At 38.8% G+C, this 25177-nt stretch overlaps 1 protein-coding gene and 1 long non-coding RNA gene across 2 annotated transcripts in view; one reads left to right on the top strand and one right to left on the bottom strand.

The window, feature by feature from the left end:
• The window catches only part of LOC140347244 (uncharacterized), a 292223-nt gene that overhangs the window by 191774 nt on the left and 75272 nt on the right, over window positions 1-25177 (top strand). The gene's annotated exons all lie outside the window — the stretch shown is intronic.
• The window catches only part of galnt9 (polypeptide N-acetylgalactosaminyltransferase 9), a 108649-nt gene that overhangs the window by 9185 nt on the left and 74287 nt on the right, over window positions 1-25177 (bottom strand). The window contains exons 7-9 of the mRNA XM_072433019.1: window positions 6120-6305; window positions 3665-3802; window positions 862-957 (exon numbers count right to left, since the gene is read on the bottom strand). Of these exons, the coding sequence (XP_072289120.1) occupies window positions 862-957; window positions 3665-3802; window positions 6120-6305 (420 nt within the window). The remainder of the gene's footprint in view (window positions 1-861; window positions 958-3664; window positions 3803-6119; window positions 6306-25177) is intronic.

Raw genomic sequence — 25177 nt, 5'->3', positions numbered from 1 at the left:
CATTCTCAAATAAAGTGTATCTTTGCTGAAAATCAGAAACAGTTTATTCTATTTTGGTATTTTGATTAAACATGTTTGCTGTATTTATTATAAAAAAGTCTCTTTGAAAGTGATTTAGAGTCTGTCCAGAAAACAATTATGATTATTAAAATACAACAAATTATTTTTACAGTCAACAACTAGTAACATTTAGTAGATTAATGGTTGCTGCCTTATATACTCAGAAAAGTTATTGTTAAAATTGTGCGCTTGTTGAAATATACTCAATCCATCTACTAAACATTAAATGGCCTTGCATTCACTGATGTTTCGTTTTTCCTGCAGAAGATACTTGTACAGTATTTGGAGCTTGAAATATGAATCTTCCTCTTCTACATCTTGGTTCTTGGTGAGACACTTTAAGAGTTCACAAGTACAGCTGAAATCAATTTCTTCGCAGCTTCTCAGCCACTCTCGCTCTAGTGCCACCTTCAAGAAAATATGTTTGAACTTTGAAATCACAGTTTCGTGCGGCATTGAGTGGAAATGTGGGATGTCAAGATCATTCGGTCAATCGATAATCATGATTATTTAGGACACAAAATAATAATAAGAACTCAAAAATGAGACTTAAGAAAGCATCTACATGTAACAACACTTTTTTATCTGGTTGTTTTTGTCTCATGAACTTAACAGAAAGTCTTTTTTCGGTTGTTTGGTCATAATCTCAGTAATCGTTTTGTCACAATAATCGTAACATTAAAATTTGATATTGGGACATCCCTTACCAAATATCTCATCCTGCTCGGTCCCTTCATTAATGTACGTCATGTCTCCGCTGTAGAGTCTAAAAACGCCTCAAAAATTATACAAAATGATTACCTGTGATGACATGCCATGGCAGGGGTAAAGTATCGCCTTGTCGTCGTCCTCTGAGCCCTGGTCCAGACAGTAACCACTGGCTTTGCTGTTCCTCACCTTAAGAAGCAAACGAGAGACGTGAGTAGAATGCCACGAGTACGCCAGGACAAACCATTTTCTCACAATTCATGTTCATTCAAACTTAATACCTTTTATGTTGCCCTGAAGATGTAACTAAAGTCCTCTGCTTGGTCAGAAAGTTCACACTACTTTGCCGTTGTTTAAATCCCTCTGTCACTCTCTCTGAGCATTGCTACGACTGTCCAATAGGAGGAGTGGGCAGGTCTTAGTTTAAAGCATGAATCGTGACATGGCGCTTTTACCAAAATAGCCAATTGTCAAAGTAACGAGTAACAAATGTACTTTGTATTGCTTCGGTTCTTCCATAACCTTTGTGCCTCCTTCCTAATAGTGTAATCTCCATGCAGTGTCCGCTCTCCTCCGTCTCCCCCACCGTGCGGCGATGTGTTCACTGGTTTACGCGTGATTTGAATGTGCACGGCTCCTTTTCCAGGTTGTGACACATCGCTCATGCTGAGGCGTCAGGGAAGGCTTCACTCGACTGGTGCGCTCAACGTGGCCGAGTGCGACGCTGATGTGAGGAGACAGACGAGCGCTGCACACTGGGGCTGCCCCAAATGGAGTCGCTTTGCAAACATACCACGAATCATAGTTAAATCTGCAGAATCATTTAGCAGATTGTCAATGTTATGTGCTTAAGCGTGTAATGAGATCCACACCACAAGCTACGGCATCAATTCCATTGAGGACTTTAGCATTTGAGTTAACACAGTATTCCCAGTTAATATTTCTACATTCTGATACCTTGATCATACTGGAATGGATTAAAAGTTGAAGAAGTTTAAAAAAATAAAAAATAAATCATAAAATGCTAGACTTTGTTTATTTAGGATTTTTAAACACTAGGGCTGCAGTCAACTAAAGACATTCTTGGCCGACTAGAGACATGTCTTATGCTCAATTAGTCGCTATTATATTATCTCTATTATATTTTCTTATATTCATTTTATATTTATTTATTTACAATACATTTGTAAGCAGTTCATATTTTTTTTTTAACAGTTCTGTAAAAATAACTCCCAAGAAGCTTCTTAGCTTAAATAAAGGGGCCTCAAACATAGTAAAAAAAGTAAATACATACTTACAATTTACAAAATACAGTTTCAAGAACGTATTAACACCATTTTGTTTGTTTACATGTGTCTGTTTTCTCAGACATTCACATCCCAGCAGTTTCTTAGTACTATACTGGTATAGACTACATATCATATAGTACACAATTATACATTCAGACAAATACATGTATATTTGTTTTTGTATTGTATTTTATTCAGGCTTAGGGTTTATGAATGAGGATAATGTAGCAACACATTTTGTTTCAAAAGTCTTTTTAAATATGGTTATAAATATATATATATACGGTGGGGAAATTATGGTAAGTATTTGAACACAGTGTGATTGTGTAGTTCTTCCACAAATAGCTGGACGACTTAACAAAATCATTCCACAATACCAGTACTATACGTTTATTTTTGGTTGTGGATTTCATGTGAATTCTGCCGGTTATGTGTGGTTAACTTAATATTTCCATCTCGTTAAACAAAAGGTTTAAGGTGTGCGTTCATGTTACTTTCCTAAACATTATTGTACATAACACTACACGGCTACATTTGCTGGACACCATAGTAACAGCGCCTGTCTTATTACAAATCAAAACCCAAACCACTGAAATAGTTTTGCTCTGAATAATCTATAACCATCTGCCACTGTGAAAGAGGAAACAAAGTAAGCCCGATTCTCTCTGCGGATAGATCTCCCCTTCCATTTGTTTACCTTCTGACACTACATTTGCACAGCATATTGATCCGCCTCTATTTTCCATTGTCAGGATTGATATAAGTAAAAGAGCACATTTCAGCATTCGCTCTAATTACGTGTGGCTTAGGATCCTGTTCAATTCTTCAAGCTGTCATATCCCTGTTCCCTCTAAACACACCGGTGCGAGCGGAACAGCCCAGAACTATCAAGACGCTATGGAAAACTAATAAGTCTTTAATTAAAGCCCATTATGAGGAAACTGTGTCTAATGCAATGTGATGGTGCATTACAATTGCAACCAGTAAAGTCGTCAATGTTTTATTAATGTATATTCTCTTTTTTTGTTCATAAAAGCTAGTTTTGATTAAGTTATCAGCAAACTGAAACTTTTTGTTAAGGTCATGGTTAAGGTCACTTAATAAAAAAAAAGAAGAGGAAAAAAGCCGAAATAAAAACTATGATTAAAACTAAATGAAACCGTATTGTCAAAACTAACCCTGCTCATAACTTAAGTGAGTGTTTTGTCATTCCAAGGATACGATGTGCACCTGAGAGTTAGTGGTTATTTCTACAGAATGTGTGAGTGAACGCTTGACGGTCAGTTTGTCCATGACACGCGCTCGCCGTATTGAGTAAATGTGTAGGTGGAAAGAATAGAAGCTTTACGACACAATCGCCCGTCACTGCAGTCTATAGAAGCTGCAAATAATGTTCTTAAGGTCAGGGTCAGCTTACGTGTGACCTCTGACCTTTATCTTTATTCGTTTGTATAACCTCTATTCATCCAGGCAGGTCGATTGAGAACTTAATCTCATTTACAGCAACAAGAGGCAGCAGCACATGAACAGAGCGAGAATACAAGATAACATGCCAATAAATCGTTAAACCTTTCACACGTTAGACCATTTTTATAAAAGAGTAATACCTCGCCGTAAGTGATGGTGTTGTTGTAGATCCTCATCTCGGGGTAGACGTGTTCAAGGTACCAGCGGAAACTCCGGCACTGCAGCTTCTTCCTCAGGGCCAGACGCTCCGAAACGTCCCCGAAATCAACGCCCGGGTTCTGCAAAAAAGACCAAAAACAGATTGTATTTACAATGTATTAGCTCAAGTTGTTTACAAAAGTTGAATCCATTTTTGTCTTAGCACAGAAGAATACTACTACAGCTAGTATATGACTATAACTGCTACTCCCCATGTGGGACAATAAAGGATTATCTTATATTATCTTATTAAAGTTACTTGTACCACACAGTTGCTCATTACGGGGACTAAAAAAAGTAATAATTTCATAAATAAAACCTAACTTAAGGCAGTGCTTGATCTTTAAATTCCTATTATCAATTGATAACTGTGATTAATCAAGTAATTATATAATCATAATAACTAAAAAAAAAAGTAACTACTGGTATATCTACTGTATACTTCAAAAGTGCTTTTTTATCAGGTTGTTTCTGTATCATGTCATAACCTATTCGTTTATAAAGTGTGGATTTCATAAAGCTAGTGAAGAATATTGTTGTTTGGCCATATAATAAATGTAAAAGTAAAGGTTTCTTCAAAGAATAATGATCTGAATTTGATATCAGGACATGAGTTGTATTAAAGAATGTCCCCCAAAAAAGCCTGTTTTAAGAGTATGCAGTGAACATTAGAGTGTTGGAGGCTGCGGCCGTGTGGGACCTTCATTGCTCTTGTGGGCGACATGAGCGCGCTCTAATCCGCTGTTTAATTATGAGCACTCACGACTGGATGTGTCACGGAGGTGGCTCCCAGATCAATCAGCAAACGCCTGAAGACGTCCCTGCCTGGAGCAAAGTCTTGGTTCACATATTTTATCATCTAAAGGTATTAGGGCTGTGGTCGACTTAAGATATTCTTGGTTTAAACTCACAAAGACATGCTCTGTGCATTGATTGGTCGACTAAAAGGGGCGTGGTGTAAAAGCTCTCATTATTAAGTATCCCAATGATTTGACCAAGTATCTGAGCCCATACTGCACTTATAAGACCACAAGATTACAGGAGATTGCAAAATAAAACATGTTTTGACAGAAAACTACTTGTAAACTATGCATTTAAGTCAGTTTAAAAAACATTTAGTCGACCATGACACCCTTGACTAATTGAAGTAATGTAGATTGTGTGCATAATATTTTCAAAACTATTTATATTTCTATAACCATGGATATTCCTTTGAACATTGTTACTATCTAACAGTCTTTTATGTGGATTGGAAATAAAAAATGGATGGGCATCTTGCATTACAGAATCCAAAATACACCAAACACTGCACGCTAAAAGTTTCATTCACAGTGGCAACTCGACAAAGGAAAAATATATTACTTTGAGACAAACTTTAGTCGGTTCAAGTTTGGCCCAACATTTTCCAACTCCAAAACTGGAAGCAGCAATGCACCATCAGCAGACACAAACAAATGCATTTAATTTCAGAAGCTGTTGTTTTTAGATTTTGGACTCGGGGGGGGGGGGGGGGCTGTGCTTTGCTGAATCATGGGTTTCCCCCATAGCCACAGAAGTAATTTTCTCTTCGTAGCTCCAACGGACAATAACTAGACTCTGTTACTGTGAATGGTCGAAGCGGGACGCCGGGAGAAAGAAGGCAGATACTGTACTATAATTGTTGCGTTGGCTTTTTGTACGAAAAACAAGATAACTCCCCGCCGCAGGACTGCTGGGTAATACGCCACTGTGTTAGTAATTACACTGAAGATGAGATGGCGTCTGATTGGTTTCCTAGGCAAATCTGTGAGGCCCTTCCCTCTCTAAAATGTCCACCCCACAGCTCAAAGCGATAGTTACATGTCCAGGGGTTAGCTCGTTCTACCTGCGTTTAGGGAAACACTGTGTTGATATTAAGTACATTTGAGGGAGCGTGCGGACAGCAGCAGCGTGTCGGACCATTGTTTGACGGCCTCCTGCAGAGCCGCCATCACTTAGTCCGAGGAGCAGGAGCATCACCGGTGTCCTTCACTGGCAATCATCTCATTCTGCACACTTCCACACTCAATTAGGATTCAATGTTAAACTGTTTAGGAAGCAGAGGAGCTGTTTATTATTGTGCGGGCCATTTCGAGACCCTTGAAAGCAATTAAACTAAAGTGATGTATGAAAATAGGCTGATTAGTCTGAGGCTCCTCCTGTCTGCCGGGGAGACCGGTTCTGCCTCTGCTCAGCCTTCAATCTGCCAAACTGAAGGTCAAGTGGGACGAAATCAGAATTTTGAGTTTCTATTGACTCGTGTCTCAGGAGAGCTCAGATGCATTTCAGAATGAGAAAGGGAGAGCCGGAGCTGAGAGGAGCAGGGTAAAGCAGAGAGAAAGATCTGAGGAGAATTTCTACAAAGCGGTGCAAACTTACGTTCATGGGAATGTTCCAGGCCATGTAGACATGAGATTTGTATTCATCCATCCACACCTCGGCGGCTCGCAGCGCGTTGCGTTTGGCATAGTAATCAATGTCATTGTTGTAGGGTTTCTTTGTGCGCTCGATGTGAGCCACACGGGCGCAGGGCAGGACCTCCATACTGCCGCCGCACTGCCAAACCTGAGACCAGAGAAACAGAACAAGTTAGGATAAAAGAGTCAGTTTGCAAAGTTGTTCTGAACTGGGCACAGGTCGCATTTGTTTTTTTTAGCCAATCTGATGCTGATATTTGACAAACAGTCTTAAGTTCTGAGATGGAAACAAAATCACTCAATGTCTTATTTTTGCACACAGTGATTTACGTATTAAAGTCAGATTTGCATTTGTGTTATCAGGGCTTACGAGGATTTTGTGCCTCTTATCAGAGCTCACTGCTGTGGCGTTTACCTGCTCTGGTAAACACCGTCTGGAGCTGCCTGTGCATTGTGTTTGCTTTGTGAAAGCCTCTCTCTAAAATACACACTGTTCTTCTCAGAAAACAGAAATACTGTATATTTAAGCTAACTGCTTCCATTTTCATGTTGTGTCAGCTGCTGAAAGCAAATTTAACAGCTCTGAAGTCTGCGGTCAAATGCGCTGCTCATTACTGTTGCTCAACTGCTGGAGAAAGTTCAGAGTTGGACTTTTAGTCGAGGGTCACTGCCTCGTTTCACTGATTAATGTTGAGAAATCAGGAATGAATAACTCCAGCTTTATAAACAGCCAACCAAGAGCTTAAAGTAAAAGATATACCAGATATAAAATGACTCAAGTAAATGTAACTTTTACCAACTAATTTATATTATAGATCATGAATTAACAAATAATATAAGAGAAACATCACCTTTCTAAATACAACTATATAACTACCTTACATGTAGCTTGTGATTCAATGATAGTAAGTAACAAATAATGACTGTTGTCTATATAATGGAATATCTTGGAAGGGCAATGTCTTCATAACGCAGGCATTACAACCAAATCTCCACAGATCATACGCTGCTTATGGTCACACCGAGCTGCCACGACTGGTATAATTGAAGTTGTCAGTCAGAGGGGAGCGGCCTGTGTGATAAACAGCCTTTTCAGCCTAATAGTCATAAATACAGCAGTCCTCCAGAGAGCAGCCTATGACAACAACAAACCCTGATCCCAGCGTGTTTGGAGTGTACGGATATATAAAGTCTGGCAGGAACTAGATGTCAGCGTGAAATACATCAATCATGGCAGAACGTATTGATTTTAGTGGCACTTGACTGTGGCGCTCAAAGTGAGAAAAAGTGGTGCCAGCTTTTTCCCCAAAGAGCAAAAAAGGAAGTTCAGAGTCATAAATTCAGCTAATGCAACACTCAAAATGCAAAGCTGTGGGCAAATACACTGCCATTTGAATACAGTGGCATATGTTTATGTCCTTGGGCTGTTTAAAGTGTTTAGACCACGCCGCCCACTGTCTCATAATGACTCACAACTTAAGTAGGTTCTGAACAATTAGCTTTTCCAGGAACTCTGTGACATCAAGGATAAATTCCGCTGTTAAAACAAGTTAATAGAATTCAGCTGAAGAAGTCTATTCGTCTGACCACGTTGAGTTGATTTGATTTCATATTTACAATAGCAGCTTCAGTTTGAGTGAGTTGCCTTTATATGCGATTGAATTGAATAGCGTAAAGGCGTCACAAAAGGAAGAAGTGAACCAAATCTGTGTTATGCTATTGAAGTCTAACACTTGTGAGTGAATAAAAAACACAAATAAACAATAGCAACAAAACCTGCCTTTAAAGAGGACATATTATGCAAAATCAACTTTAACCTTGTTCGTTTACTCAAAGTTGTATTTGGATGGATTCCTGCATTGTCCTGCATTCGAGGGCTGAGAAAATTCCTGTTTTCACCTACCCCCTATGCTCGCACACATCCAAATTGACAAATGTAGAGTTGTAAAATGTCACGGCCATGTTTCAACATTACATCAGAGAGACACAGATCAAGTAGAGTCTTTTCTTCTTTAGTCATTTTAAAACTAAACAACGAAACCTGGACTAGCGGATAAGTAAGTGAGTAAAGTAAGTAAAGTACAATGACTTTACTGTTCCAATTGTGGTGGCTAAACTATCAGCCAATAAACCAAAATGTAATTCAAATAACTGAATTCAAACCTGATTATCTATAAACTATTTGTTTTGGCATGTGAAGTTTACGTCAGAGGCCGCTTGAGGGGCATCAGAGCAGTATTTAATATGGTGAACATTGTTGCTATAAAAATTCAAACCAACTCTATTGTATAAAAGATAAACACAGTAAGTGGAGGGGTTAAGTCACAGCACACATATGCCAGGCTCCAAGTGCAGCTGAATCCCGACTCGAACGATTTACTGCATGTGATCCTCTCTCTTTCATCCCCAATTTCACACACTTCTCTCTAATAAAGCAACAAAACAAAGAAAGGAAACGTTATTGAAACCTGACTTTTAGTGGATTTGAATAAACACTGGTTCTTATGGCAGAACGCTCAAATGTCCTGTCCTGACATGGCGCCTATTCCAACGGGACGCGCTCCAAAAACACAGAAAGAGGGCATGGTATCTAGGATATCTATGCCCCGCCCACTTTTGCCTCTTTTTGCCAAGGCTCAGCACTTCTGTTTAATGGCACTTTCGGTCGAGTGGGAACTCAATTCACTTAAGAGGAGCACAAGGGAAAAGTTTCAGCAATAATATGTTATAAAGTCGAATGATTTTTGTAAAATGTCCAATAGTCATGTGACCAACATGTTTTTAAAGCAATCAAAGGCATGTATGTAATTGTATATACACAGAAGATATATGTTTAATGTCATACTGTCACTGTGGAACAATCCAGACAAAGCTGTATAACATAAACAGGGAGTCAAGACTGAATAGTTAGACTGTGAATTACCGCTAAGTGACTTTTGATATGCTTTCTTTTTTACTCCTGATCTCTGTAGCCACACGTGCCCAAAGTTTATGTCATTCAAACAGACGGTCTCTATCTATTTACATGTTGCTGATGGGTTCAACTGTGCATTACAGAAAACCATGTTATCTTTGAGCTCAGTGATATTCCACCTGGACTGTATCAGTGAGGAGTTACAGAGCTTGTTCGTTTAAACACCTCCATTGACTGAGTGACCCCTCATCTTCACTGCTCCTGATCCACACTGACCCAGGACTAAAAATCCATTATCTCCTCTCCGCACACTTTACTGTGTTGTTGTTGTTGCAGCCAAAGACTCGCTCTGCTTTGCCACAACAGCTGGCTATAGTTGTGTGGGTGTGAGGCCAATTTACAGTGGGTTTTGGGGCCCGGCTGGCATTAATTGATAACCCTAGTGGTGTATACAACATGTGATGTGTTTTTCTATTACCATCAGTCCGGTATGTATTTAAAATCTATAAACTCAGTGTAAAACGGTACAATCCTTATGGCAGCATACATATAGGACATTCATAATAAAAAAAAAACATGTGATAACAGTTAGCACATGTCTTAGCACTTAAAACTAACTGAAGAGCAATTATTTTTCAAGCACTTTAGCAGAAGGTCAAAACTCTTAGCGAACGAAACTTGTGAAACGCTTTGCTCTTGCACATTAAGTATTGTAGCTGTGATTAAGGATATAAATAGAAAAGAAGAACACAAAACACATTAACAAAATTTAAATATCTGTATTTTATCATACCTGATGATAAAGCTTTTTCTAGCCACTTTAACCACCCTAAAAACACATTAACTTAAATGTGGAACAGATCCAAAATGTTAGTACATAGTATAATGTATAATATAATTATAATATATTAGAAAGAGTCACTAAAAGGATCTTATCTACATCTTTATGGTAGCTGGCCTTTATCCGTGGACACTAAATCAACATATCAGTTTGAATTTGTTTCCGTTTGAATTTGTTGTAGAACCACATCTGCAGCAGGGCACATTTCCTTGTCCTCTCACCAAGAGGAGAGTGATTGCACATCCAGGGTGTGAGTTGTGCTGAGGAAGTTTGTTTACCAAGTCACACACACAAAACAACTGCTTTGACAAGATCTAATGAGTCTGGGCAGTTGTCAAATTGGGTTACATTCTGTTTGGGAGTTTTAGGAGTCTACAATATTTCCACACACAGAGAACCAGAATCACCATGAAATATAAGGCATTCATATAAGGCATCCATCTTCATCGCCCTTCATTCTATACATACAAAAAACAAGGTAAATCCAGAAGAAATGATAGAAGGAAAAAATAAATGAATTAGAAATGAATTAGAAACTAAAATGTATTAGCAGAAGTAGGATGAAGCACAAAATGCTGAGGTGAGCCTTTTGGGGCACAGTAAAATGATAATATAGAGGATAACAGGTGGTGCTCTGCAGACTGCGGGCCTGTTCAGTGCTCCGGGCTCCATACTGTATCTCACAGTGAAAAAAAGGAGCGAGAAAAAAAAGTCCACCAACTGTTCCTTCCTCCCATAAACACATTATAGAAGCCAGTGCTCATTGGGGAAAACATATTATTATCACGCTGTGAGCATCTTCGCTAATGATCATGTGTTTTTTCATTGGAAAATAATTGTGCAATTTGTCATTTGAATACATTTGAATATAATTACAACATAAAAATGAAGTAATAATAGAATATATGTCCTTGGTCCACATACGAAAATATACGAGTCGATCTTTTTAAACATTACAAAATCCAGGAACGAACATAGCTTTTGTCATAAAAATATGCAGTTGGGTCAATGTTGCTGTATTTATTTATCTATTTGAACTAACTAATTATTGCTTGGTGGGGATTGCATGTCAAACAATGTGATGTGGACAAGGATTTAGCTTTGGTTTAGAGATGTTTTTTTTAGAAATGTTGTGCCTTTATATTAATAAATTCAAGTTAGACAGTTCCAAGAAATCTAAAACGATAAATTCTCAGAAGTGCTCTACAGGCTGTCTGCGGACTTCATGAGAAGAGATATAATCAAATCAGAATCACAAATGAGGTTATTTGCATGCATTCCCGTCCCACACTGTTGCATTTAGGTGAATACTATTTGGCTGTGACCCTCAGTAAAATTGCAGAATGCGCCATTGAGAGGCAACACTTAACATAGAGTACTTTGATGTAGTGCTAATGTAATTGCTAATTTAATTTAATTGTCTCCCTACATGCAGTTAGTTAATTGCAGCCGGGCCATTTCAATGATAAGCTCTTAGAGGCAGTACTCCTGAAAACATGAGCCATCAACACCATTAACAGCAGTAAACAGGTAACCACCATCACAGATGTTGGTTACACACACACACACACACACACACACATACACACACACACACACACACACACACACACACACACACACGCACACAAACACACACACACACACGCACACACACACAGCACACAGACACACACACACTCACACTCTCACACGCACGCACACATGCACACGCACACAAACACACACACGCACGCACGCACGCACACACACACACACACACACACACACACACATGCACACGCACACACACAGCACAGACACACACACACACACTCACACTCTCACACGCACGCACACATGCACACTCTCACACGCACGCACACATGCACATGCACACAAACACACACACGCACGCACACACACAGCACACACACACGCGCGCGCACACACACACACACGCACACACACACACACACACACACACACAGCACAGACACACACACACACGCACACACACTCACACTCTCACAAGCACGCACACATGCACACGCACACACGCACACACACGCACGCAAACACACACAAACAGCACACGCACACACACACACACACCTAAACACACACACACACACAAACACACACACACAAACACATACACACACGCACATACAAACACACACACACACAAACACACACAAACAGCACACACACAAACACACACACACACCTAAACACACACACACACACAAACACACACACACAAACACACACACACACGCACACACAAACACACACACACACACACACACATTCACCATTCAAAAGATTTTTAGCCTTAAATTATTCCTTTTGTCTGTTTGAAACCTATGAATAGGGATGTTTACTATTAATCAGAGGAAAGTAAAAGGACAAAAACTCTATTACGGAAATGTACATTTATCTCATGCACAAAATAGTTTTTTTTACCATCCTTTAAAATGGTAATACTGTTTTAAATGAAACCCAACTATATTCAAACTATAGTAAAAATCTTTCTTCAACGGAATCTTGCAAACTAAACACTTTGCTTACTGAGGTTTTTTATGATCACCTTCTTTTTGTTCAGAGTTTAAACAGCTCTTAAAAGGGTCTTAAATGCTGCCAAGTGTGTGAAGATAAACCCATCTTGAATAAAAACTGCACAGCTTTACACTTTTCACAAAAACAAGATTAATACTAGGACACTTTAGTTTTTGTCTACTCCATAATATCACATTTTCTATAGGGTTGTGAATTCATGCTCGATACTGTTTGTTTCTTTTTATTCTTTGCCAAACATAATTCATAATTGAACACTGAAAACTTTATTTCTTTCCACATCAGAAAGAATAACTTTATTTTAATTAGTTCAGCTTTTGCTTTTGTTTTTGTATGAAGGGCTAGTATGTTATGCATGTGCCTGTTGGACTGATTGCCACTGTAAGGAACAGATTTTTACTGCCGTCATTTTAAGCTGATACTTTTCCCCCTCGCTTTGAACCCTGCGGTCATTATAACCGGTGCGTCTAATTTATAGATGTTTACTGGCTAACGGCCACCAGGGGGCAATTTAACAGGAAGTGCAAGCTTAGAACTCACTGTAGAAGAAGAAGGAGTGGAAGCACTGTCCAAGGGACATGTCCTGTTTTCTATAGTTTAAGCTTCAAAACACTGTGTTTTATTACAATCAGACTCATATTCACGGAGAAATTACTTAAATGAGGAAGTCAATGTGGACACGTCAGAAAACAAAGACACACGCGGAGCGCAGACATGCGATATACATATGGTGATCTGACGCATTGAAATGAGACTTTCTTGGTCAGACCTGAGTCTCGGGTCAAAAGACAACATGTGTATCACTACCATGGACCATATTTCTGTGTAAATATATCATGTTACAACGCAACACAAGTACAAGCTCAGGAGCAGATGATCCAGATATGAAGACACAGACACAGATAAATCAGCTCACACTGAGTAATCAAGGACAGAGGGGACAGTAGGGATGTGCTTTCTGTTTGTTCAATTTCAAAACACTATGTGTTATATTACATTCCAACTCATATTCACTGAGATATTAGTCTAATTAGTTCCGTGGCGCAGCAGAGAACCCAGGTTCAAAAGACACATCACTACCGCGTTTATTTATTCACCTGCATTTTATGACAGGTGCGGCCCGTATATGGAGATGTTCTTCTTCGTAAATATTGTGTGTAAGGTATACTGTAAGCATTTTTAACGAAGAACTTTGAAGAATTGACTTCAAAACTAGAAAACCCAAATGTAATCAGTATAATCTCTGTCGACAATGTATGCAGTCGAGTCGTTGGGCAAGACACTTCTCCCACCATGCCGGAGAGAGAAATGAAAAATGTATAAATCACCCTCTTAATCAATCGGTTTAGTTTGTTTTGTATCATCATTGCATCATTAATAAACAACGCTAACATTTGAACAATTTCCTGTAACACGGTACAACTCGGACATACGACAACCCGAGTAGCACTGACACAAAAACTCTTAAAACTTAGAAGACACTGCATTAAAAGTTTGCAAAAAGACCGGGACAATTACTGTGGGGCCCTGGCGACGTTCAAACAAAAGTACAAGCATTTTCTTTTTTCCGCAGGTGTCAAGTGGAACGCTGCAGCCTCTCTGCTTCACCAAGTGCCATTAATTTACTGCCAATCCAGGAACCAGATAAGACCTTTACACTATACATCATAACCCAGCCTCATTTGTTTCACTGTGCGTAGAGCAGGAGACAATTACAAAACTGTCCACCTCGTGACACTTACAATCAGCTATACAAGCTACACGGAGACTTTAAATGTGCGGAGGATATTGGTTATTCAGTACAATGACGCCTGGAGCCAGCGGATTATGTAAACTGTCATGGCGGCCAACAAATCTCAGAGTGAAGCTTGACAAATCCTCGCTTTTCAAAAACACACATCAAACGCATCGTCATTTGGCAAGTTTTTATTCTGCTAAAACCCCCTTAACCCACCGCGTGCACCGTTCACCGCGTCACTCTGAACACGCCCTTTTTTTCCTAGCAGTTACTCCAGGAAACATAGCAGGAGAAGTGGCTCATTGTACTCAAATTAAACTACAAATATCTAATTGTGAAATGATTTAAGAAAAATAACGACTATACCAGCCACAGTTACACCAATACATAAATATCCGCTCACAAAATCCAGAATTTCATCTCCCTGTGTTCAGATTGATGTGATTGACAGGTGGATTAACCAATCTGTGGACACACATAGTTCAAACATGGCTGCTAATGAGGAAAAACAAAAGGGAAAAATATCACAGGGTTTAAAGAAGCATCACAGATTTCTGCAGAATCAATAAGTGAAGCACAAAACTCTTATAATCTGAGGTGATGGACCTTTTATTTTTTTCTAAATGTCAAAAACCGATGAGAGCCATTAACTTCACACTAATTAATCCGAGAGCAGCATTCTATCCGAGTTTGACTTGAGGTGCGACGGCGGGAGTGGTGACCAGACTTACTCTCCTTAAAGAATTCAAGAAGTGTTTATTGTGGATCTGAAAAACAAAAATAACATGCACTTTCCTTACAATGGTTGGGAAACGCTGCCATAAAACAGCAGAATTACAGAATCTTCTCAAAGCACTGCACTCGGCGGCGGTAAGGTTGGTCTGTAGCTGCGCCATCGGTCCGTACGTCATCAACCATCAACACGCTACATTCCCCAGACACAACCACAACTATATTTCCGTTCAGTGCTGTAAAGTAAACACCTGTATAGTTTAAAAAGAAAGACCAACTAAAGACAGCCACGGACCATTTGAAGCAGAAGTCTGGACCCAGCACTTTATCCGGATCTCACTCGGATCACGACTATGTGCCTATTGATCTCCTACTTTATTTATGCCACTCTAATCAAGTTTGACAACAGTCTGTGCCCCCTCTGCGCTCCTGATTACAGATCATAGTGCACGTGCATTAATCAGCAGCTGACATGTACATGAGTAACAGCGCTAACAAGGTCCCGGATAGGGCCTGTTCTCTTAGGTGTTAATTAGTGTCAGGCTCATGGTGCTAAAGCAGATGGGCTTTCTTTTAAAATGCATTTATGCTGTGATTGCTTGATTCTGGTTCCTGTCCTGGAGAGAGAAGGGGTAAAGTAGAGGGCATCAAGACTTTGGTACTGTTTCACCAAGTCCATGTGGGATGCGAGTACTTTTGAATATTGTGGAAACGTGTTTATACTATACTTAGATGCACCGCGCAATCAAGTAACTGGGTCACAAGGCATTCTACACTTTAAACGGAAAGACATCAAGCATAAAACATAATGGTAAAGGAAAATTCAACTGATAAAAGACTGTGGACAATAATTAAATTACAGTTGACTATAACAATATAAAAGGAAATGCTGATAAAAAAGAATTGGGGAATGACTATAACAATTATTACTTGCTTTAAAAACGTTGTGTGTCTTATGTAAATGTCATATGCGTCATGTGATTAATAATCTGCAAATTTACAAAATATGTATGCATAGTTACAAACTCATACAACTATTTCTGTACAAGCAATGTTGATTTTCTTAGTTCTAAATTGTGTTACTTCCCACCAGCACTTGAGATAATGATTGGGGATTGCTTTGTTGTGTTCGGGGAATTTCACCTGTCCCCGTTTCTAACCAAAACACTCTCTCCTGTATTAAAGTTTCATTTGCAGAACACACCTGGGTATAAAGTGTATACAAAACTGATGAAGCTTGCACAAGCCGCAAAAATGAGCAGTTATGAAGACTTTTTTGGAGAGAGGAGTGATTATGAGCATTTTTAAATCATAGGGACCTACAAAACATAAGTGTGCCGAGTTAACCTCTTGAAGCCGTTTCAAATGAATAATCATTCAGCACTCATGAAAGCTGTGAATACTACAAGGTTGCAAGTACATATTATTCTTTTAAATATACAAACAATTTTCAGGGAAGATGAACATATTTTTCTTATTAAAAATACCCAATACAAAACACAGAGTAAATGCAGAATTAAAAACAACTCAAACCAGAACAAACACAGCGGCGCTTACAGCCGGACTTCAGCCTATTTTAGGAGAAATACGGACAATTTTGTTTTTCCAAAACCTGCACACAATGGCTCTTTGTACATTTGTCGATGAGAAAGAAGAACACTGGATTTAATACAATTTAGATTTTTCTGCTTCTTCCATGAACCAATCAGGATGAAGTATTACTTTAACGTCTCAAGAGTCTTTCCAAATTGATTCATGTGAAGAACTCAGATAAGATCAATCTGTGAGCCAGGTTAGAGAGTATGTACAATTACATACATTCAAATAGTGATTTGAATAATTGTAATGTTGATCTATTCTTAATTACAAAAACATTGGACTTGACGACCAAGTTGTTGAAGTTTTCATTTGGTGTTTTGGTTCTTGAGTTGATTATCCATCTGAATAGTCAGTACCTAATCCCAGCACCTGCAGACATCATTATTTGTAGTAATGAGCTTTTACTTGAGTCATGTCCTGTCTATAAACTGAGATGGAACACTTGTACGTGTCCTTTATCTGCAAGTAAGACACTGGCAACCCTGGTACAGTTGTGCGAGTGTAGTATTTCTATTTAAATCAGCGAGCAAAAGTGGAGACTATTTTGTTGTATCTTGTTCTCTCACCTCTCGTATGTCATCGTGAAAAGAATAGGAGAAAAGCCATACCAAAGTAGGTCTAAAAGTGTGACTTCTTGTTTTGCTTCCATTGCAGGCTTGTGTCAGAGTTGCTAGTTGCATGATAATATGTTTGTAATCACTTGCAAAACACCATTGCTTAAGCTGCACTCGATTTGTTTACTGATGCGGCATTCAGAAGCAAGGTTTTCTAAAAACTGTGCTACCCATGTCATAAAATCATTATTTCTGAATTAGCATAATTCGCTAAAGTTATCCTCCTCTGTTCTGCTCCTCTGAAAAGCGTTAGTTCATCGTAGGCGAGGTATTTTAACTCTATATCAAGCAGTTTGTGGGATATTCATACTTGTCCTTATCTGCTTCCTTTGCCTTGAGACTTCTTCTATCTTCTTTCCTATACTTCCTAAAGCTTTAAAAACAGGACAGCCCCTCCCTGCTCCAACACTGGATATGATCTACTCCCCACAGTCTGTCTTTTCATTTCATGCCTCCTCTGTGCGCCGTGCATCTATAAAACGCAGGAAGTTGATGGAGCGACTGATATGGAGCCCCTTTTAACTGGTCCTGTCAAAAACGGACTCCAGCTCCTGCCCTTTACTCTTTGATGTGTCGGCGTTTGGTTTTGCTTGAGCAGCCAAAACGCCTCGTGCAAACACACTGCGAGTGCTCCGTCCCTGTCAGAGCATCTCAGATCTCCAAGACATCCAGCAGAGACAATTTCGTGCATAGATTAAGTAATGCAGAGATAACGAATGTGATGAGCCGACCCGAGCTTGTTGCTCTACCCGAGAACGTTTCCTGTGAATTGCATTTGTTTTTAAAACGTAGATTTACTGTGATAATGAGATGGAGGTTTGTTTCAATCATAATAGGCAAGAAGATGACTTGATTGAATTTGATTGTCAAGAAGCAAATATCAGCACTTGAAAAATTGCTGAATGACGGGAACAAGAAATTTCCAGACAGAAGAAATGAACAGTTGTGGCTAAGACTTTTGTTGAATTACAAGCAACTAAAGTAATCGGGTCGTTTAGACTCTTTATACTGTGGAAAGCGATACTATAATGTGCTAATACTGTTCTTCTGTCTATTTTGCCTCTCTATTGCAAACTATATATGCTCTACATTAAAAATATATATATATATATAACTTCAATAACCTACTGTATATACCCAGATAGTACTAATCAATGCTAAGACTGGTTTCAAAACTAGATCATTTGAGCATGTGAAGGGGAAAAAATGTACATATGATGATGACACGCCCAGAATAGTTTCAGAATGATCTTGACAACTATACCAATGAACAGATCACAAGATCACAGATTATGTTACTCTGTCTCTAAAATGGATAGTCTATCTTCTAAAAACTGCTTCCCCCCCCTCTATTTTCATGATTATTGAAGTATCGAAATAGGTATCAAGTATCGAGTATGTAGCAATCACTATTACACACTCATATTTGAAAATAAGTAGAGGTGTCATTTTAAAATCTGTTGGCATTTTCTAGTTTGTAATAAGAACTGCAAAAGATAAAATCTGAAAAAATCATACTATTGAGAAGCTCAGAGACACGCTGCATGTCATTGTTGAGCACAGCAGATGCAAAGCGAACACACCAATCTGTTGCACACATAAAAAAACACAAGTATACAAGGTAGTACAGGTCTTAAATTATATATATGCTCCCAACAGACTGACACGTATAGATGCAAATCCAGAACATGCTGTAAAATGGTGGCAGATTGAATGCAAACTCTGGGTATGTGCAGACCATATGTCGGGAATAAGTCGACATCAACAACACTGATTTCAATAGAGCAATACTTGATGTGCTTTGTCTACTTCGGACATTGCAGCCACACATTCACACTTGTGTTAGATGGATGTGAGTAAAAATAGGGAGTAGAGCATGCAGTGAGTAAAGTTGAGTCCATTAAGCCCTTTGCGCATTGATTCAGACACTAAATAATGCAGCTGTTGAATAAGACAAATGCACAATCAATATCTACAGCTCTTGTAACCTTAACATATCGAGTATGGAACGTCTTATAAGCACAGGGTCTTATAATGTATATATAATACAAACTGTACACACCATTAGGCATGTTTATTCTAGTGTTTTAACTGATCCATGAATAGAAAAGAAGACAGAAAAGAAGGGGTTTGGAGTGATATGGAACATTGCACTAGTCTAACTTATAAGTCTATTTGGGTTTTAACAGGCAATCCAAATCAAATAACACCTAACGATTAAAACGCCAGTGATTTTGTAGGGAAATAATACTGACATGTTATTATATTCAAAGGAGATGTTAGTACAACAACATAAACTAATATCCATTCGTGACTATTACGATCTACAGTCCGTTACTTCATAGATGAAGCCATGTTTTAGACAATATACAGCTTATCATTATTGAGGAATGGAAAAATAAATTGGTAAAAGTGGTTGCTTTGTCTGTAATGTTCCACAGTATGGCAGTAAAGATATCTACCTCCATGAAGTTCAGAAGGTGACAATGCAGGCCAAGATACATGTGAGATCTGTGGAGAGGCGAGCCTGCTCACAGTCAATGCCTGTTTTCAAAGGGATTTATTTGTCTGGGGAGGCAGCCTCCCCACCAGAAAAGTTATGTTTGCATCCTTAAGTGTAGTCAAAATTATTAAGCAAAATAAAATGTTTTAAGCAGGAGTACGAAAGGCTAACCCAGTATGGACCAGTTGTTGCCATGGAAACTTCATTAAAGTGGTGCAAAACGGTGGAGAACACAGTTTTAAACAGAGTGGAACTGGTTCTACTGGTGGAGGGTTCACCACAATCGCAAAAGGTCAAGCTGTGGCCCGTGCGGTGGGCGTTGCCATCGCCAACGCATCTGGTCCAGAAAAGTTGGAAAAGCTTTTTTGCGGCAAGACGCGGGGCAGCAAATGATCAAGAGATTTGGCTCCAGTGACGTGCTACGCACTGCCCGGAAGAAGGACCAACACAAACCCCGCATGAGGTTTCGGCCAATCACAGAAGACGTGAGATTCTCACTGTGACAAAAGCGCGTGTCCTGCTTCTGTCATTCTGACATGTCTAAGGTCTAAACACAGGCAACTGACAATTACAGGTTTTGACAAGAAACATTAGTTTCTCACTCTCTCATCCTCTTGAGACCATCTCAATGTGGTCATCTCACAGTTTCAGTTGAATGGGATGTGTTGTAGTGCCCCTAGGGCCCGTGACCATGTGGATTGAGTAAACAAACATTTGCGACAGGTGCATTATTTGGAGAGAACTTCTAAATATAAACTTACCAAGGGATGTTCAGGGATGTTCACTAGAGGTGAGCAGGGTCTATCAAGCTACTATCGTTTTATCAATGCGTAAAATTTTATGTGATGCCAGGCATTTTTTTTTGTTTTGTCTTTTGAGGGGGGGAGGGGGAGACAAAAAAAATTCTGTCTTTTAAGCTTCAGCCTATTTTGAGATGATCCCTTACTGGAAGTCAACATAAAACACAACACAAGTCTTAATTATTAATTATAGAAGCCTAAGGTTTCAAAAGGATTTTTAAATATCAACAGCTTGGGAACCAGTTTTACTTTAGCTTTACCCTTTTTGTCTCTTTGTGCTTGTCAATCTTCATCTCGCTATCAATTCATTCATGTGACGTTTTAGCTTCAAAGCTGAACATTGAAGTTATATTCAGCAGTTTTGTGACCTAGTTTTGCAATGACAGACATAGTCAGTCAAATACAGTGTTGGGAATGAAGGCATTTAAGTATAACGGTTAATAATGTAATTTTCATCAGTTACACATAATTACTTTTACTTGTACTGTCACTGTAACGCTGCTCCTTATTCTACTCAGCAGAGTTGATTGATCAGATATCGCTCTCTCATCTTATTCTGAAGAAATGCAAAAACAGATTGACTGTAAATGTGACCAATCAGAAGTAGAGTTAAGCGGATGTAAAGACTTTCCACACACTTCACTGGTTTAGCAACGTAATCGCTTATTTTTTGCAAAACAATGTGGAAATATGCAGCATACTTTTGGTGAACGCGCTGTTTGACTCGTTTCTGCTGCAGAAAGGTGACAGTTGTTTGCTTTGCTGTTGTCTGTGTTGTTGACATGACTATATAGAAGGCTTTGAGCTCTGTTTGAGCTGGTTTTGTGCATTTACTGACAAAACAAAGCTGAATATAACTTTTTTCCAACTGAAATAAGCAGCAGTGGGTGTATTTTGGAGATTTATTTTCGTAATTTTGTAGTTATCTGGTAATTAGTTGCTATTTTGGGGAGGTAACTGCAACAACTAATCACGTTTTTGAAGGCTCTTGCCCAACAATGGTCAAATAATTCCTTTTAAAATAAGTGTCTTATTGAATGATTAAATTCGGATTGATCTACAATCCTCACCTACAGATTCAGGAATTGGGCCGACACACTGGACTGAAACGCTCCAATGGTCTGTGCAGTAGCAGCTCCCAAACAGCACTCCTGGCTCTGCTGTTCACTCAGTACAACAAATCTTATTATTGTGAATTTTAATTGCAGAATGCCACAGTTGTCCCAGATTTGAGCCTCTCCATGACATGATTCAGTTTGTTGGACCGCCTCACATATGGTCAGCGCTCGACGTAATTTTCTGCTTGATGACCACAGACTCTGAGCTGAATGGGAAGCTGCCAGAATGGCCGGTGTCTGCAGATGGCCGGGGCCGAAAGTGCCACTCCATAAAGAAACTGCTGCTGCTGCTGCCCTTCTCAAGGTGAGGTGAAGGCATATAAAGTTAAAGCTACTGTCAACATAGAGCGGTTTGGCAGTGAAAAAACTGAATCCAAACATGAAAGTATTTTCAATTACAGAACAAGCAAAACAAAGACGTTTTTGGCATCTAAGCATTGTATACAACAGAAAGCCGAAGCCTTAATGTTTTGTTTTGTTTTTAGGCTTGAGAAAAAAATGCTGGTTTTGTGTTTTGTTTTTGTTTTCATGACGTTATGACAATGTATTTTGTCAGTTGAATATTTTACATTTAAGCACCATACATAAAGCACAATGAAAGACTAAAGATAATGTTTCTCAACTGACCTTTCAGTGGACAAATCAATATCTACAGATTGAAATGTATTGAGCAGTCTAAATCGAGCATAAAGACAAAACCCTTACTACCACCGAAAATTGGTACATTGTTCCCAAAACCCTTATTTTTCGGACAAATTCTTTATAATTGATGTTTTTTATGAATTGACTTAAATAATATGGTAGATTTAAACAGACCTAGTCTGTTGCTTCGTGTGGTTTTCTGTACACAGCCTGCCTGCTTGTGTAGAGTGAATGAGCTTGATGTAATCGTCCATGCCTTTGTCTGGTCAAGGCTGGATCATTCACCTCATTCCGGAAGCCCGCCGGAGCGTCTCCATACCACATAATCCTTTCTCTGGTGTTAACATAGCGCTGCCAGCCCCCAGAGAAAATAAGTTCTACACAGACTAAAAAGTCCTTTTCAGACCGCCAAGGCAATCGGTGCATTGTTGACTTGTTAGTGCACATGAACATTGGAAATTTCACATAGATCAATCGATTTTATAGTACCGTACATTTAGCGGCAAGATCTTTTCCTCGCTCTCCATCTTAAAGAATGGCGTTCTCGCTCGACCGAAAGTACGATTACAATGAAGGCACAAAGAGGAAAAATGACAACTGACAAATGACTAAAAAATGACAAGTGACAACGAGGAATGACAATGTCCTAAAATGTACACCGTAGGGAGTAATAAAGTCAATATTCCCAGTCTGTTTTTTTTAGCTCATCTTCAGTTAGTTCAAAACTCTGTTGCCAGTACTGACCACATCGAGAAAGTACTGCCATGTCGCTGTTTTTGCTCTTGATCTACATCAAAAGATACATTTCAAAATCGTAATGCTTATTTAAGAGAGCTCATTCACTGGCATGTCCCAACACGGTCATTAAGATCAGCCAATCAACTTCAAATGTAGAACCAGGGATGTGGCATTTGCACCCGGACTCTGTAACTCTCTCTAAAGAGCGGATGAGCCACTTTTAAGAAGAGAATAAAAACCCACCAGTTTAGGCAGGCGTTCCCTAAGTACTCATGATTTACAATATATGACTTTTATGATTCTTGCTATTACTGTTTGTTTTTCCATTATCGTTGTTTCAGTGGGTTTGTATTCTATTATGATTTTATGATTTGCTGTTGTTTATGAGTCTTGTTTCACAAATAGAATGCACTTACTGACAACAATATTCACTTCTGCTGCAGATGTTTGATGCATTAGTGTAATATGTGTTTGATTCTAAACAAGTATCATAGGTTTACGCTCTTTGTATCCAGATTTAACTAAAAGCAACACCTGATTACCTCCGTCACCTCTGCCAAGTGCTTTGAGTCTGCTCCTGTCACTGAACCACATGAACAGAGCCATTTACTCATTTATCTGGGGTTTTCTACCATCTGGAAAAAGATGGTAGAAAACCACTTTTTTCACTAGCGGAAATTAAAAATGTATGATTTCATTCTGAAAGCGCAGCTATACCGAGAGGAAAACGAAGTAAGTAGGACAATGTGATTGAAATAAGTGGCGAATCGAAATTTCGTGTGGCGAGGCAATCCATATTTTTCAAGGATGGGAAACTTTGGAAACAGAGGGACCGGATACGTCTGTCACCGCGATAAACCCACTGCTGCTGCGGGGGCTCATGAGGAAATCAGTTGAGTTGTAGAAAACACGTCTCTCAATCAGAAATGCAATTGCAATGACATTTCTGATGGACAGCAAACATATAGATATTCTTAACATAATAATAAATATGTTTATGTCACTATCGCCCACCTTTAGTTGAACAAAAAATAAAATATCCTATGCTTCCCCACAGGCCAAAAATATTGTACAATAACGACGATAATACTATGACATTATACTATGATATCTATGCTTTCCGATCACGTGTTAGCTGCACTTATGTTTCGAGACTGAGTGAAGCATTACGTACTTGGTGGTGTGCTCCGCTTTAATTAGCTTCATATTGTCCTCACTATGGAGAAATTATGGCCCGACACCTCCGGGCTCAACCCAAGACCCCAAATGCGCAACTCCAAACTTGAGAAGAGCTCTTCCTGCAGAAGTTAATAAATGTCACGAAGTCCGCCCAGAGAGAAGAATGATTGAGTTGTTGATGAAAATGAGACGGGTTCGGCTCCTGAGGCAGTGCAATCACACACTTTTATTCTGTGTGCTTAAACCAGCCCAGGTGATTTTGACAACTTCTAGCACCAAGCAATTTCAAATCAAATTCGAATTTAGCAAAAAGGAAGACCATTATTTGTTGATATTACAGATGAATTAATGTTCCATTTGAATAGATTGTATTTTGCAGTAGAAGTTATACAGTATTTCATCTTATATTTATACATATAATACTTATACTTATACTACGGAGCGACTTATGTTATATTATTTGTTATTTTCACACTTGCAACCGCGTTTCATACTCCAGTGCGACTTATATATGTTTTTTTTCTTCTCTATTATGCATCTATTATACTCCAGAAAATACGGTTAAAAAAAAAGAAAAAAAAGCTTCCTATAGACATATAATGTTCAGTTATTGTTACTTATAACCATGTATGTATGAGAAATATGAAAAACTGAACTCCTCCAATGATGCCAATAATGAAATATATCTGTTGAACTTATGTATTTTTCATTTAGTACATAAAAAATGGAATGCTAAAGCTCTGTGAGATTTTGCCTATATATGTATGAGGACAGTGACATCATATTTTCCTGATGATGGATGAATCTCTTGAAGTGCCTGCTTTTTTCTTACATGCAAGTCGCAAAAAATAAATTGTTTTCTGTTATTAAACAAATTGTTGCATTTCAATAAATGCCGTTCCACACAAACGCTAGAACCCATTGCTGATTGTCATTTTCCATGACATTTCCCAGAGGTTTAGAAGCAATTACAAAATAAATAGAAAGTACAAATTGAGCTGGAGCCGAAAAAGCAGGGAACAGAGACGGCGGGGATGACCTCT

The sequence above is a fragment of the Eucyclogobius newberryi genome, unplaced genomic scaffold (genome assembly GCF_026437365.1).
Source record: "Eucyclogobius newberryi isolate DKJ021-1_F unplaced genomic scaffold, fEucNew1.0.hap1 SCAF_6, whole genome shotgun sequence".
In the NCBI taxonomy this organism is placed as follows: Eukaryota; Metazoa; Chordata; class Actinopteri; order Gobiiformes; family Gobiidae; genus Eucyclogobius; species Eucyclogobius newberryi.
Note: the sequence above shows the minus strand (reverse complement) of the source record. Positions and strands in the feature narration are given on the sequence as shown.